Here is a 16,441-nt window from a genome sequence, read left to right as displayed (position 1 = left end):
GAAAGTGGAAACTGTCAAGTGCATCCTCTTGTATTTTACTATCATAATGAAGTCAAGATCCAACTAGTTTTGAAAGTCTAATGCCTAAGGAATTGAATTATTGCTTTGTTCAAAGGGGCAGAAAACTCTCTTGGAAAGTCAGGCATTCATGTAACGTGTTTTATTTAGGGAAAACCCTAGCAGGGCTGAGTCAAACAATGCTCTCTACACCCATCTCATGCCTGCTCTTTGTCCCAGGAGAAGAGGTGGACTGACATTAGCTTAGGAGCCCATTAAACTGGCTGGGAGAAGTGAAGGGCTCCTCTGCAGAGGGATCTCCCAGGTGAAGTAGGGGCTTTGTACCAGCTCTCCAGGGAATTCAGGACTAGGGAGGAAGCTGTTTCTGCCTTGAAGTCTCAAAGGCCAAAGGAAAATCACCCTAAAGGAAAAACACCCCTTCCTCAGACCACAGGACACAAATAAGATCATCCTGTTTGTGGTTATTAGATTTGTGGTGGGGGAGGATCAGAGAAGGAGAATAAGGGAGAGGTTCTCTCAGATTTCTCCTGTGTTTCAACAAGTCTTCTGCTTCCTGCGAGGGGGTGGAAAAGATAAAGGGCTCCTGCTGCCTACATCTTGTTCCTCACAGGTCAGGGCCTGCGACAGGGCTTCTATGCTCCCCAGAGTAGCCCAAGTGCTCACTAGCGATGGGGGCTTGCAGTGAAGGCTGCACAGGCTGCAGAGCGGTTCTGCTGATCCCAACTCCTCTCTAATCTCTCTCTCTCTCTGGCACGTGTATGTGCAAGAGCACACTCACAGCCCAATCTTAGCAGGCCTACTTTGCCCAGCTCCCACTGCAAACCCGCAGCCTGGTGGGCCCTGGACAAAAGTATGGAGACGCTTTCCAAGTGTGAATCCATACCCATGCGGTGGGCCCGAGGGTGAAGGGCCTATTTCCTCACTCGCAGAAGGGATGTAGTCCCAAACCTGTAAGCCCCTCAAGGGAGTGGTAGGGAGGAAGCGCAAATGGAGCGGGCAGCTGGGCAGGAGGGAAAGGACTGGGGCAGGAGGGGAGGTGGAGGGAGAGGGCAGGTAAAGACGGGGCGGGGGAGGAAGGGGCTCGGGAGGGAAAGGATGGGGCAGAAGGAGGAAAGGGAGGAGGAGAAAAAGGAGAAGGAAAGCTAGGGGCGCGTTCAGCCAAGAGGTCCCAAGGGGCCCTGGGAGGAGGGGAGGAGGAGGGGAAGAAATGGGGAGAGAGTGGGAGGAAGAAGGGCGGCGGGAGGAGCCGACCCGGGGGGCGTGGCCAGCGCCCGCCCTCGCCCCGCCCCGGCCCCGCCCCTAGTCCCCGCCCCGCCGCAGCCGCCCTGCCGGTGGCGCTGGGGAAATATGAAGAGGCGCTGCGGCGGCGGCCACTGCAGCTCGGGGCGGCGCGCGCGGCGGCCGGGGCGGGACGCGGGCCCGGGCGCGCGGAGGCCGGGGCGGGACGCGGGGAGGCCGCGGCGCTGACGCGGGCCGGGCGCCCACCGGGGCCCGCGGGGCATGGGGCGCCGAGCCCTCGCCTGAGGCCGAGGCCGGCCTGGCCGCCGAGCTAGCCCTGCACGCCCCGCGCCAGCCGGCCCCGCGGAGGGGAGCGCAGAGCGCCCGGGCGCGGACGCGCCGCGGGCTGAGGCCACGGAGCGCTGGAGATGTCCTGTCCGCGCCGCCTGCTGCTCAGCTACCTGTTCCCGGCCCTCCTGCTGCACGGTGAGTACCGCGTGGAACCAGCTGCGCCGCGCGGTCTGCACTGCCCCTCGCGGGCCGGGGACAGCCCTGCTCCGCTGCGGCCCCACGGTCCCTGCCCCGTGCTGGGGCTCCGGAGCTGTGTTGCTGCCGAAGTGTTCTTTCTGCAAAGGCGCAAACGTCGCCCACACCGACGCTTTTATCTCCAGAATCTGTTGCTTTGCGTCCGAAGGAATACTTTTATCCACTCTGTTGGCTTTTCGGACTGGAGACTGTCACGAAATCGCAGGCTTCGCGATCCTGTTTCCAAAGTGTCAGCGCGCAGGGGCTCTTAGTGCGGTCCGAGCCCTTACTGAAAAGAGAAACCTTGATCGCTTAAGGGCAGTACACCTCGCGGTGTCCGTGTGCGGTCCAGGACCTGTGTTTGTGGTCTGCTTGCACTCTGGGCTCTCTCTGGGAAGGTGGGGTGCGGTGGCCTCCGCTGGCCCTCTGGGTGCAGTTCAAGGGCTTCTGGTAGCTAGGATTTAACCTGAAACCCAGTTTACTAAGGTTCCCGGGACCTGATGCCCTGCTTCTCTCACTGGATGTGTTCTGTTTGTGCTTCCCGTGCCACATTTTCTCGGGAGTGTCAGCCTTTGAATAGAGTTCCAGAAATCGCACTGAGCAATATAACAAATGCATTGGTGTGAAGAAGGTAGGTTTTGTGCAGGTCATTGTTGATATTCATAGTGGCCATTGCAGAACACAGTGTGCCAGAAAATATCCTAAGCAACTGTCCCTAACAGCCAGACACCTGACATCTCAAGAGTGACTTCAGGACTGTCCTTACCCTGAACCCACCACAGTCACCCCAGAACTTGCAGCTGCCTCTGGCTTTACAATGCCTTGGAGTCAGCACTGAAAAACTGGGCTGTCGACCCCGGAGGATCAAGGAAAGGGAAGAGAGTTTAACCCACAAGCTGCTGTGTCTTTCTTTCTTTGTAGTCTTGCCACCAGTGGGAGGCTCCTGTAGCTCCCAGGCCCAGCGAACATGTCTGGTTGGGCCAGACCTGCTGATTGCCAAGGTGTGCTCTGAGCCCCAGCCATCCCCACGCTCTCAGAGTTAGGGTGGAAGCTGGCAGTTCAGAGCAGAAGAGAGAAGGTGTAATTACAGGGTTGGGCTCCTAGGCCCATCTGCTTAGAATTACAGAGCAGTTTTAATCTTTGGCTGAAACATGAAACAAATCAGAGCCAATGAGCAGATCAAACAGCAGCTGCCACACACACAAGAAAAAAGAGAGACGAAACAGGCAAAATTGGCCCCTTTGAAAGACTTGTAGTATCTGTGGAGAAGAAGGTCATGCAAATGAAAATTCAATTCAAATAAGAGAAATTACTTAAAAATTTGGCATGTGCAGAATTCTTTGCAGACAAGCACTGCCTTTTGAACTGCAGAAGAGATCTCAGAGGTGTAGCTCGGTTTCCTCTAAAGAGTTCCTCCCTCCTTGGAAAGGTGGGGGTTGTCTATACACTCCTCCCCCCAGGCCAACCTGGGATGCAGTAGCTGGCAGACATCAAGAGCCCAAGCATGTCCATATGTCCTCTGGTCTAGGATAGCCCCAATTCTCTTGACTTTGAGATGTGGTGGTTCCTTGGAGTCTGGGTCAGCCTGCCTTGGTGGGAGGGGTCTTAGTGGAGCGGGGCAACTGGAAGACGCAGTCTGTGGAGTCTGTGTGTATGCGGAGGGGAAGAATTTAAGATAAAAAAGGAGGTTTGCAATTTTAATTGGATGATATGGCTTAACCTACCAAAAGCATCTACAATTCCAAAATAAATTTGCAGTGACAAAATTCTCCAGAAGCTTTTGGAGATCAATGCAAGAAGTAAACAGAGGGGATAGTAGTTCAATTTATAAATCCTCAGAAAGGTTTATCTTAATTGGTTAGGATGATGTCAAGCACCAGGAAAAAAAAATGGATATAGCCTCCTCCCAAAAGAAAAAGGGTATTGATCCACTTGACCCCAGGAATGTTTTCATGGAGCATGTCCTCCTGCTCAACAGAGGGTTTCACAGGCATTTGAGACTTCTGTAGAAGCAAGATCAATCATTTGTGTCAGTAGACATGTGTCTGTGTGAGGGAAGTCCTGAAATCTTCTTAGAGTGACTTAATGACTTTTTCCTGATAAGTAGGCATTTGATTTCTGGAACTATGTGATACCATTTTTCTCTTTATGATAATAACTTTGTAGATGGAAGCAAGTGTTCAATGTTTCTAAATGTACTTATGACAAACTTTAATACATTTATCTTCACACACACACACTCAGAGGGTTGCACTGACAAGTCAGGTCAATGAGATGGAAAAGCACACAGAGCCAGGTGAGGACACAGGTGATACCGTCATGTGTGGCATCCAGCCTTTGTTCAGGTTCTTGGCCACATCATTTCAATTCATTGCAAGTCATAAATCACCCCTAAGTTCTGTTGGTGAGTAAATTAGTCTCTGGCAGGACTTGAGCCTAGTGTTTATTTTTGTTCTTTTTTAAAACTGTAAATGTCGGGCAAGACCCAGGTTCAAAATGTGTTGGCATCAAAGTACACATGTCACCTTTGCTCTCCTCTTCTTCGGACTCTGAAAACAATTGCATTTCTTAATCCAAATAAAACCCGTTGAGTGTCATGAAAGCATGCGGCTGGGAAATATCCATTATCACTGTTTTCTTTGCTTAGAGGAAAGCTGCGGATGTTCAGATGTCCAGTTCTAAAAGTCAGTCAGCCCCAGAAAGGCAGATTAGCAGGAGGCATCCAGATCGAGTGAGTAAGTGGTGTTTGAACGCCCAGTGAGGTGCCTCCTCTTGGTTTGCGGGGACCTGACGCTGGGCCAGATGTGGAGCATGTCCGGCAGTGTATGACTTTGAAAGGGGACACTGACCTTTGGGGAGGTGGAGACTTCTCCAACAATTCCCCTTCACTCAGGCTTATGCTGTCCAGAATTAAAGACTGAGTGGGTGACCATCAGAATGAGAGGAAACTTTTAAATGGCACAAAATAGAAATCTTTGAAACTCCAGTTTATTGAAGATAGTTTTTGTACCAAGAAAGCCTTCCCCATACCCTTTGCCATCTTTTTCATTAAAAGAAAAGGAAATCTCGGAAAGGAACCTGACTCATTTGTGCACAAAGGGCCGAAGGCCTCGGGCCCTTGCTGGATATTTCCCTTGTTAAAACAATGGACTTGCTTCAGACATGGCTCAGGTGGCTCGGGAGCTTACAGTCACCTGCCCTCTTGTCCCCCTCAGAAGAGAAGAGGTCTAGAGAGGTGGGAGCAGTGGCCATAGTTACCTGCTGTTGAGGGGTGTCTCATGACAACTTGATGCAGTGGGTCAAAGTGAAGCATAGAGCAGTCTGCTGGCGATGGCCTGGGTGCAGGGTGTCCAGTACTCGCCACAGGGCGGGACTGCAGCAGGCTCCATGCCTGCAGCTGAGGCCCTTACCAGGGACCCTGGGGAGGCCATGTCGCCAAGGCTCCTGTGCGTCCCTCCCAGTCCAAACGTCTGTGGACTGCTCATGGGACACTTCATTCACTTCGAGTAGATCCTTCTGGAAAGGGAGTGAGAGACAGGTTCTAGGTCAAGGGGCATGTGGTGTCCCACTAGTGTCATGAAGGGCGCTTTGATCATTCCACTGGCCCCTCATTCCACACTCACTTGTGAAGACCTGCTAGGTGACACGTGCCAGTGTCACCACTGCCAGGGTGGAAACTGGGAGGGGTGTCCTCTCCCCAAGGACTCCTGCAAACACCCAGGGTTAGGAAGAAATGCCCACTGCAGAGCCCCAGAGCCAGAGGACAGCCCCCCTGGGCCACTCTACAGGCTAAGGATCCCACACATGCCTCACCACACACACACACACAACGCCACACACACACACACATCTCATACACACACCATACACCACACACACACATCCTAAGCCACATACACACACATACCCTATACACACACCCATACACCACACATACACACCCCCTACGCCACACACACACACACACACATACACACACACCCTATGCCACACACACACCCTACGCCCCCTCCTCACACCCTATGCCACACACATACACACCCAATACACCACACGTACACCCTACGCCACATACACACACACAACCTATGCCACACAAACACACCCTATGCCACACACACATACCCCCCGTAAACACACACCCATACACCACACACACACACACACACTCTACACCACACACACACACACACCCTATGCCACACACACACCCCATAAACACACACCCATACACCACACACACACACACCCTACACCACACACACATCCAATGCCACACACACACGCAAACACACCCTATGCCACACACACATACACATCCATATACCACACACACACACTCTACGCGACACACACACACACACCTTATACCACACCCACACACCCACACACTACATACCCTCACACTACCCACACACTTACAACACACACACACCCCATACCCCATACACCACCCACACACATATACCACACTTACACATACACCATTCACACATGCCATGCACCACACACACACACACACCACACACACACACCCCATACACACACCCCATACACCACCCCCCCACACACTCCCTGTACACACACTCAGCTTTACAATCTCTGGTTTGACCCCAGTATCTAGCCCTGGGACCTTGGCATTGAAAATGATGTCACTGGAAAATAACTCATCCACTAAAGTTAAATGGAGCCAGGCTTGAAGCTTTGACTTTATTATTTCTCCTAAAAGGAGACCACATTCAGTATGAAGGTGTACAGTTGGTAAAAGCAGTTCTCTTAGCTTTTTATTGCAGAAAAAAAATGGAAATGAATATAAGACCTTGGTAAGCACCCATCACGTTTGAATTGCAGCAGAACCAGCGTGTCTGCACCCACGTCCATTGTGTCCCAGGGGACAGCCCTGGAGCTCACCCAACAGGACCCACTTCAAAGCACACCTTCATGAGGAGGGTGCCTGTTAAATAGCCGGCAAGTTCACGGCCACATAACTAACTGCGCTTCATCTCATCAGCTGCCCTCTACACGTCGGCCAGTTCTGACTTGAGGTGCGCCCGTCACTGCATGGCCCAGGTTTGCAGGCAGACCAGTGAAGGAGGGAACCTGCAGAGTGAATGGGAAGAGAGCCGTTCAACCTCTGCCCATGCAGACACCCGGCACCCATCTGCCATCCCAGCTACCTGCCGTCCCAGGCAGGAAGCAGCAGGCTCGAGGCCAGCCTCCACAATGTAGCCAGACCCTGTCTCAAAGTAAAAACTACAACGGGCTGGGGTGTAACCCAGTGGTAGAACACCCCTGGGGGCCATCCCCAGTGTCCCCCAGCAAATACTTTTACCCACAGACAGCCATCCGTATTTTAACTAATGTGATTTTTTTGTTCTGTTAAGATGGGTTTTTCTAAAGTATTAGAGTACATACGGAGAGCCCATCCTGACCTAGATCCAGTTCAGCCCACGTGTGCTTAATAATTGTTGCTCCCTCCCAACAAGGTTTACGTTCTGTACATGTGAAGTTTCCCCATCAGTCCTGACAGCAGGGGAGTGTCGGGGCCACCTGAACAGGAGCTGTGCACCCACCTCTAAGTCCTGAGTACAGAGGTCTTGGACTGTATGTACTACACCTGCAACACAAGTGGACTTCACCTCTGCTCAGATAGGAAAGGTACAGCTCTGGGAGTGGGTGTCACCCGATGGGGTGAGTGACACCCACCTGTTTGTTGTAATCCTACCCTTCTGCCCTTTTTGACTAGAATGTTCCATGGATTAGCTCCACCCAGGGGAGAATCTGTGGAATTTTCATTTCCTGTCAAGGGTGGTCCTTGCCTAACAGAGACCCCAACACACAGTAGGCACCTGCAGTGTTGAAGGAAGGCAGGTTGAGCTTCTGAAGGCACTGCCCCTCCCACCCCCACTTTCTTGGAAGGTCCTGCCTGATCTCCCCGTGCCTGGTCTGCTTTCTGAGTGCACCTGGCACCACGTGGTGACCGTAGCAGAACTACCTTCCTCCCCTGAACACTCTGTGTGCGGGATTCGGTGAATTCAAGCGGCCTAAACTGCTCGGTCACTTTTACTTTGGGGCAGTGCTGGGGATTGGACCCCAGGCCTCACCTAGGCCTGCATTCTACTCTGAGCTACACCCAGCCCCACGTGGACTTCCACTTAGGCAGGCAGCCCTACATGGACGGCCAACCTTCTGCTGCCTTTCATTTAGGAAAATCTGTTTCCTATTTGATGTCCTGGGAATTTTCGTTCTCTGAACAGGAGACAACCGAGACTGTGATGGTCAACAAGGTCTTTGCGTTGTCCTTGGGGAGTACCATTGTGGAGTGGCACTACTGGGGGAGTAAATCCCCAGTGCACACACATGGATAGCCTGCGGAGCTCCTGGGTTTCGTGGAATGTTCTGGAAGTGGTAATCTATAAAACTGTGCCCTGGAGCCTGAAGGACTTAATTCGTTTTCAACAGGTGAAGTTTCCTTCCAGAATCCACTTACTTCTCCCATATTCTCCCGGCCATAATTCCATCTGGGTCCGTCCAGGCCTTGCAGTGACAGAATGGCCCCGCTGGGCGCAGAGCCTGGGGCTGCCTGAGCGCTGGTGCCGTGGACTGCCGGGGTCCCTCAGTGTCCTCTGGCACTGCAGAAGCAAATCGTCAGAAGAGCCAACGGCAGCTGCACATTTCAACAGCAGCGTCCACATTTCAACAACCAGATATGTGATTGACAACAGTACACAAATAATCCAATTAAGGGGAGGGTTTTTAAATTACTGTAGGTGATAAGCACATTTACTACTAGGAATGACAGGTGTCCCAGGCAAGAATGGTCATCATTGTCAGCTGCGGTTGTTTTGTTCTGCCTTGCAAATCATCAGGATGACTGATGTGTGCCACTTAAGATCTGTTAAAGTAGGACGCAGAAGGACTTTCAAAAGTCCCTTTTCAAGAGTAGTGCTGAACCTGCCCGCCTACTCCCTCCCCTCCTCGGGCCCTCCCTCTTCTTTCACCCCCAGTTTGCAGAAAATGGTCAGCACCCTTCAAGACCACATAAAGGGTGGAATGCCATTTGCTGAAAGTCGTCACATTTCTCATTTACTTGTGCAGAAACGATACCAGACTGAGCCGGTGCAGTAGGTTCCTCGTGGTCTTCCTGCTTCTGATCTGCTTGTCCCTAATCCCTCCAAAAAAAAAGTAGTCTTTCCAAAACGTCAATGGCATTCTCTTCCTGCCCTTACAGTGATGAAAGCTGTGGGGTGCCTCTTCAGCTTCCCAGAGGAGCCTCCCTCCGCACGTACATCCTGCTTGACCATGGCTGCCTGCCCTCTGCCCACGGGCATCTCCATCCCTGAGCCTGGTTCTCCCCACGGGCACAGCAGCGCCCTCCTGTTGGAGGTGGTGTCTTCTGCCTGGACAGCCCTTCCTTCATCGGGCAGAGATGTCCTCCATAACCCACAGGGAGATGCAGGGCCTGCTTCCTTCACAAGCCCCTCTGGGGCCTAGACCCTCACCCAGCCCAACCTCCAGGCTATAATGTCCGCAGCTGCCGTGCAGGGAGCAGTACCCTGACCTGCAGGCCTCCTGACTGTGGGAGTGAACGGCTGGGCTTACACCTCCAGGGGATGCGGGAACACAGGCCCCTGGTGGACCAGAATTCTCAGGTGGTATCCCTGGAGGGGGCACCAGGGCTGCTCTCAGAGGAAGCCTCGGATGTCAGGACGCTGCTATGATGCTTGCTTCTCTGCTCATGCACTCGTCCTGCCCCATGGTCTCCTACACTTCCAGTCTCATGACCTCTCCTCACCTAGCCTTCCTGCCTTGTACTCTCTTCTCGCACACTCTGCCTGTCTCCACATGATCTCCTCTGGCACTCTTTCGCCGAGACACTGTGACGCTGTGACGCAGGATGCAGTGCAGCCTAGAGGACTCGCCAGAGCTGAGCAGAGGCTGTGGCCACCCGCTGTTCCTCCAAAGCTGAGATCAATCAACCTCATTTTGAAAAACAAGTTACCAAGCCTCAGGTGTTTTGTCAGAGCAGTAGAAAACAGACCAGTGTGAACACCAGCCTGTCCTTCTGCCCCACACTGAGTACTGCCCTAGAGCGTGAGCCTGTCACAGCGTCCTTGGTGAGCTGTGACAGCTGTGGGTGTCTCCCTACTTGGCTGCTCACTGAGGCTCCCACTGTACTGACTGCCTCAGGGGCCCCTCAGCCTGGCCCACTCTCAGTTGCTTGGGTATTGGTTGGCAGAAACCCAAAACAGTTGAACACTTCTTCCCTGCTTTCCAATGATGGGCAGATTGGGCTTTGTTTCCTCAACCACTGGTTGAAAGGAGGCTGCCTTCCCTGTGTGACTCCAGCCTCAGGAACAACCTGTATATGTGCTCACTGCCACTCTTCTGCCTCTAGGGTCCCACTTTTCCTCCCAGGACCCCTCCTTCGTCATCTCTACCCTTTTCAACATCTATGTCAGAGAGACTTTGAGAACCTCAAGGTCCAAGAGCTTGCCTTTGTTCCTCTCTGTGCCTCTGGTCCCTAAAATAGACACAGTAAGAGTTGATGGGCATTCGTTGAGCCAGCAGAACAGACAGGCTCCAGGTCTGGCGCTCGGGGTCCCGCCCCTTCCACTCCAGGGCCACGGGTGCTTGGTGAACGCTCCTGAGAGCTAGCTGCTTGTCTGTCTTCCCGGCTCAGAGTAAGGCTGACCCTGGGCAACTTTCACCATTATTTTAACTGTCTTCTAGTTAGGAGGGACCTTTTGAGGTTGGCCTAAGAGCCTTGTCACTAACATTGATGGTAATGACACCGCTGTGCTCAGGAGAAGCCGGCTCTGGCAGGTGGGTGACACCTCTGCTCAAGAGAGACGCGGATACCAGCGCCTGGAAGGTTCAGGTGTTGGCGGCTGCCGTGCTGACAGGGGATGGCCGGGGGCAGGACGCCCTTGTTTCCTGCTTGGAGTTGTTTATGGTGGGATTGCAGTGGCCAGGAGGGCGGCCCGCCTTTGCCCGTGGCAACTGGACTCAGACACGCCTTTGAGCACTGGCACTTCCTTCCCATGTGCCTTTGGGCTCCATACCTCTAGTCTGATGGCAGATAGGCTGGTTCTGAGAATCAGAAGCACACCACTGAGTCTGCGTGTGTAGTGCCCCCCCTCACCCATGGCTCCTGCTCTCCGCCCCGACCGCCAGGCCTGTAGTAGAGCGTGGTGCCTGTCAGACATCAGTGAAGCCACATTCTGTCATGGCCAGAGCGGCTGCCGGGCATGTGCTCTCCTACAGCTCCTTCAGTGACTTAGAATTGAGGGTGCCCAGGAGAGCCAGGCCGTGCTTACACTCCACTGCCCAAACGCCAAGGGCAAGCAGTGGCCATGGAGCTGCGTGAGAAATCCCCACGTCTCCCTGAATAGATCAAAGGAATGTCAGAGCCACCCCCGGCTGCTGCAGTGACTCACTGCTTCCCAGAACTACTGTTAAAGCCTCGTGTCATCGTTTAAATGCAATTGTTTTTGTCTCTGGTAACAAAATACTGATGCATCTTAACCATCATTGAAATCGCGGGTTCAGTGAAACCCTCCCCGTGGCAGGTCCAATTTCCCCCCCAGCGAGTGGCCCCTCCACTGCACCCGTCTTGTTATCTCCATGGAAAACACGTGCAGGTGGCGGAGTTTACCACCACGTTTTAGAACACAGCCTGGCTGTGGTCACTGATGGCACCTTTACTGAATGCTTGGGTCCTGTTTCAAGTAGACCCTTCTCCGACTCCCAGTGCCTTGTGAGTTTGGCTAAAACCTATCTGAAACTCCTCACAGCGTAATCGATCACACGTGGACCCTCCAACAGCAGGCCGTGTTGCCTTTTGTTCCTTGATTGCTGAACAGGGACATTCAGAAAAGCTTTACTGTCAAGAGAATCGCAGCCCCGGGACTCGGGGAGGTCCTATGAGCATCGTATCTCCTGTGTCAGATTAAAACCAAATAAGAGGACAATGTGGTGTGGACAGATGGGGGTTGAAGACCAGACAGTGAAGAGCACTCAGTCAGAGGATGCTGTCAATGGTGTCCATGATAGGAGGGCCAGTCGTTCACCAGATTCATCCCTTGCTGACTGCCCCAGTGCCAGAGCTGACCACTGAAGGGCAGCGTCATCAGACCTGGGGGAGCTGATCAAAATGCACATACTTTGTAAACAGCCTGGCTCTCAAAACAGAAGGAGAAAAATGGCTGGGAAAAACAACCTGTCTCCTCCCATGGCCTGGGGAGGGATGGTGAGGGCTGCGGGGACACACCAAGAGTGCCCCTCCAGTAGGAGGACCCTCCCACATAGTAACAAGGTCATCAGACAGAGATCTCCCATTTCTGCAGTTTCCCTCATTCCAGCTCAAGCCAGAGGCAGTGGACTGGGCCAGACAGAGCCAGAGGGGAGACTGCATTAACCTGAGCTACTTAACCCTAACCCTAACAGCATAAACCTAACCCTGACATCCTAACCCTAAAACAAATACCCTAACCCTAACTGCATAATCCTAATACCCTGACCCTGAAACCCTAACCCTAACCCTAACTCTAACACTAACAACCTAACCCGATCCCCCTAACCCTAATTCTAACACCCCAACCCTAATACAAATACCCTAACCCTAAAACAAATACCCTAACTCTAACTACATATTCCTAACACCCTAACCATAACCCTAACACCTTAACTCTAATCCTGACTCTAAATACCCTAACCCTAACCCCCTAACCCTAACCCCCTAGCCCTAACCCCAACCCAGTCATCTTTGTCCGGGATCGCTGGTCACGGTTTACCTGGTGGAGATGCCAGGAGGTGCCATGCCTCCTTGCCATGGGCTCAGGTGAGGTGCCAAAGCAGCTGAAATCCTGCTCCTTCTCAAACCAGCACTCTCCTGCAGGAAAACCCAGGTCACACGTGGGGACGCTGCCGTCTCGCAGCCGGGACTCTCCACCAAACAGTAGCTCCATCTTTGAGTTTTTCGACCACATGATAGCAGATACCTGGATATGACAGAAATCTAGAAATTTCAGATATCTGGATGTCACCTGCCTGCAGGCCTGAGTGTGTCCTGGTAGATTTTCTTCATGTGGCTGTAAGTCACTGTACTCTGGGTCTCACTTGTGATTTCAGATGGCCCTCGTGAGCCATGGTCTCCATGAGGTCATTCAGGGGTTGGATGAAATCGAAGGATCGCCTCCTCAGGAGCAGTGATCTGATGGGTCGTTTGACTTTATGTAGATTCTGTTGTATTTTCACACATTTGTCTAATTCATGTCTCTTTCTGTTGACATGGTGTCAAGTACATGGCGGGCCCTCCCTAAGACCCATCGATTTGTTGGTCCCTTCAGGAGAGACTCTCAAGGGGGACTGGGCTCTCAGCGATGCCCCATTTGTCCCCATTGCTTTCCTCTGGACGTCAGCTGGTGGTGACTTTGCATGGGTAGATGGTGGCCAACCTAAAATACCGTTGTGAAGATAAACTTATTCCTAGTCGTGCTTTACTCTCCAGAAACAAAATTGTGATCTTCTCGTAATTATCTTGATTAAAAAGACTGTGTGGACTGTTCAGTTTTTCTGAGACTGGGTTCTTGTGGAGCTCCGTCTTGGAGGCTGATAGCCCAGTTAGCACAGTACTGGCTCTCCTCTGGGCCCGTGGCTGTGTCACAGGACAGTCGGCATGTTGGCAGGAGCACTGGTGAGAGGCGGAGGTCACATGGCAAGTCAGGAAGTATAAGAGGCTGGGGAGTGGCCAGGCACGTTCTTTTATGACAGCCCCCTTGCGACCACCATCCAGGGTCCCACTGACTGCACTCATCTCCTGAGGGCAGCACCCGGTGGCCTAAATGCCTGTCCTGGGCCCCATCTCCTGAAGCTCCCTCTACCTCTCAGCAACACCACACTGGAAGCCAATCTTTTGACTCGCAAGCCCTTGGGGACACACTGCACTCAGATCAGAGCAAGGACCTCCACCCAGAGGCGGAGACAGCTAGAAAATGCACGTGCTGGTGTGAGCAGATGGGGCCACCAAGGGAAGAGATTCCCTGCTGGAAGCTCCAGAGCTGTTCCCCGGCCCCTGGTCCTTCCATCTCCAGGCTACGTTTCTACCGAGACTGGTGCCCTAGCTCTCTCCTTCCCCATCCACAGGTGGCCTGGCACGTGTCCACCCTTCCGAGTGACCCCTTTCTCACGTCTCCCTTCAACCCTGTCTCCTCCCCTGGTGGCTCTGGGACATGTCCATGGCTGTCCTCCATAGCTGTGGTCACTCCCTTGCCTGCACCACACAGGTGCTCCCACAGGTGCCTGCCTTAGTCACCGTTCATAGATGCACGGATTCGAACTCCTGTTTTGCTGGTACCTAGCCAGGTGACCTCAAGCAAAGCAAGCCCTTGTCCCCATGGACCTCAGTTTTGCCACCTGGGAAGTGGCTCCCAGGGACACTTCCCCTTGGAGAGTGGGTCCTGTGGGAGCCAGCAGAGTGGCACATAACAGAGGAAGCCTTCAGTCTTCAAATGCTCCAGGCCCTTCCCTAACTGCCCACCTTTCTTTTCCAGGGCTGGGAGAGGGTTCTGCCCTCCTTCATCCTGATGGCAGATCCCATCCTCGGTCCTTAGAGAAAAGTGCCTGGAGGGCTTTCAAGGAGTCCCAGTGCCATCACATGCTCAGACACCTCCACAATGGCGCGCGGATCACTGTGCAGATGCCACCGACCATCGAGGGCCACTGGGTCTCCACAGGGTGAGAGCTCAAGGGTTGCGGAGGTGGGAGGGGCTGGGGAGGGACCAGAAGACTCTCTGTGCGGTTTCTCTGGTTCTTGGACTCTATATAGCCTACAGTGTTGTGTGAGTCCTAATGAAGGACCAGGTTAGAAATGATGGTTGGTTAAGAAACAGAGCTAAGTGCTGTAGAAATCCTACGCTGGAGCAGAGATTATATTGTGCTACTTGAACCACAGCCACGAGTGAATAGATCCTTGTTTACTGAACTCCGCGGGACCACTGTACATAAAAAGAATCCATTAGCAAGTGAAATTAAGCGTCTGTGTGTCACCAACCCTGAACATGCCTGGCAAGCTCCTGTGGCCTCTAGGTTCTAGCCATAGCCTGGTAACTCAATATGTGGCTTCAGGGCTCCCAGAGCAAGGTTAGAGCTGCCTGGGCCAGCCAGCGCGTGATTCTGAGATTCGTTTCCATGCCGTGAGGCTGAGATTTACCCCAGTTTGAGCTCCAGCTTATCTTCGATTAGAGCTTTTAAAAACAGTCTAGAGGCAGATCTGTGATGTTTTTTTCTGCCCACTAAATTGTCGAGCATTAACTAGACAAACCCTGGGATAGGATCACTTCTCCCCGTGCACTGTTCCTGGGGTCGGATAAGTAGCCTCCAGGTTCCATGGGGAGGGATCAAGTGCATGTCAGAAAAGAGGGAAAAGAAATGTTATAAGATGATGAAGATTCAGAATTTTTTTTCTAAAAATGGGAGTCTCTTAAAGTAAAGGCATTATAAATTATTTGCATAAGATTCTTAATGCAAGATCATAACTTTAAAATGGTCATTTATTAGGTGCCTACCACGTGCCAAGCACTATGTTATATTTCCTGTATAAAGCAGTGCACCAAACAGACTTGGTCCCTATCTTCAGGGATTTTACAAATACATGTAAATCTATACGAAGAAGTCCCGTGGCCGAGGGGCACGGAGTATGACAGGTGGCAGGAAAACACCAGGGCCCCCACTTCAGGATAAGGGTGGGGGCCAGAAAGTCCAGCAGAAGTGAGCTGCCTACAGAGGCTACGGGAAGGGCTTCAGTCTGGAGGAACTAGCAAAATCTAGGCTGGAGGCAGAGTGGTCAAGAGGACCCTGCAGCCAGCTGCGTGGAGTGAGCAGGAATGCACCTGGAGGAGGGTGGAGCCAGCTCCAAAGGCACCTTGCACAGCAGGTCCCCTTTTGGGGCATTGGTCTGTTTGAGAAGGGGACTTACTCTGTTGCCCAGGCTGACTGCTGCTACTGGGCTCAAGCCATCCCTCTGCCTGGAATGACAGGAGCGCCCCACGTGCCCCCGTGCAAGTTTCTCACCAGAGAGAACTAGGAAGTTTTCAGCTTCGGCTTTCCTAAAGAGCACTGCAGCTGCTGAGTGGTAACCACACAGGAGCAACAGGGATCGGGGGTGATACTAAAAGACTGTCACTCACTTCTGAGTGGAGAGAGCAGAGGCTCAGTGGAGAATGGGCGGGCCTGGGATGCAGTATGCAGGAGGGCCTGGGATGCAGTGGGGAGGAGGGCCTGGGATGCAGGGTGCAGGAGGGCCTGGGATGTAGGGTGCAGGAGGGCCTGGGATGCAGTGGGGAGGAGGGCCTGGGATGCAGGGTGCAGGAGGGCCTGGGATGTAGGGTGCAGGAGGGCCTGGGATGCAGTGGGGAGGAGGGCCTGGGATGCAGTGGGGAGGAGGGCCTGGGATGCAGTATGCAGAAGGGCCTAGGATGCAGTGGGGACGAGGACCTGGGATACAGTAGGGAGGAAGGCCTGGGATGCAGTGAGGAGGAGGCCAGGGATGCAGTGGGCAGGAGAGCCCGGGATGCAGTGGGGAAGAGGGCCTGGAGTACAGTGGGGAGGAGGGCCTGGGATGCAGTGGGCTGGAGAGCCCGGGATGCAGTGGGGAGGAGGGCCTGGGATGCAGTTGGCA

General features: G+C 53.2%; 1 protein-coding gene across 1 annotated transcript in view; it reads left to right on the top strand.

The window, feature by feature from the left end:
• The first annotated feature begins 1,516 nt into the window (after positions 1–1,516).
• The window catches only part of Apcdd1 (APC down-regulated 1), a 33,925-nt gene continuing 19,000 nt past the window's right edge, over positions 1,517–16,441 (top strand). Inside the window, exons 1-2 of the mRNA XM_027920699.2 lie at positions 1,517–1,722; positions 14,316–14,499. Coding sequence (XP_027776500.1) covers positions 1,665–1,722; positions 14,316–14,499 — 242 coding nt within the window. The 5' untranslated portion in view covers positions 1,517–1,664. The remainder of the gene's footprint in view (positions 1,723–14,315; positions 14,500–16,441) is intronic.

The sequence above is a fragment of the Marmota flaviventris genome, chromosome 16 (genome assembly GCF_047511675.1).
Source record: "Marmota flaviventris isolate mMarFla1 chromosome 16, mMarFla1.hap1, whole genome shotgun sequence".
NCBI classification, from domain to species: domain Eukaryota; kingdom Metazoa; phylum Chordata; class Mammalia; order Rodentia; family Sciuridae; genus Marmota; species Marmota flaviventris.
This window is presented reverse-complemented; position numbering and strand designations above follow the sequence as displayed.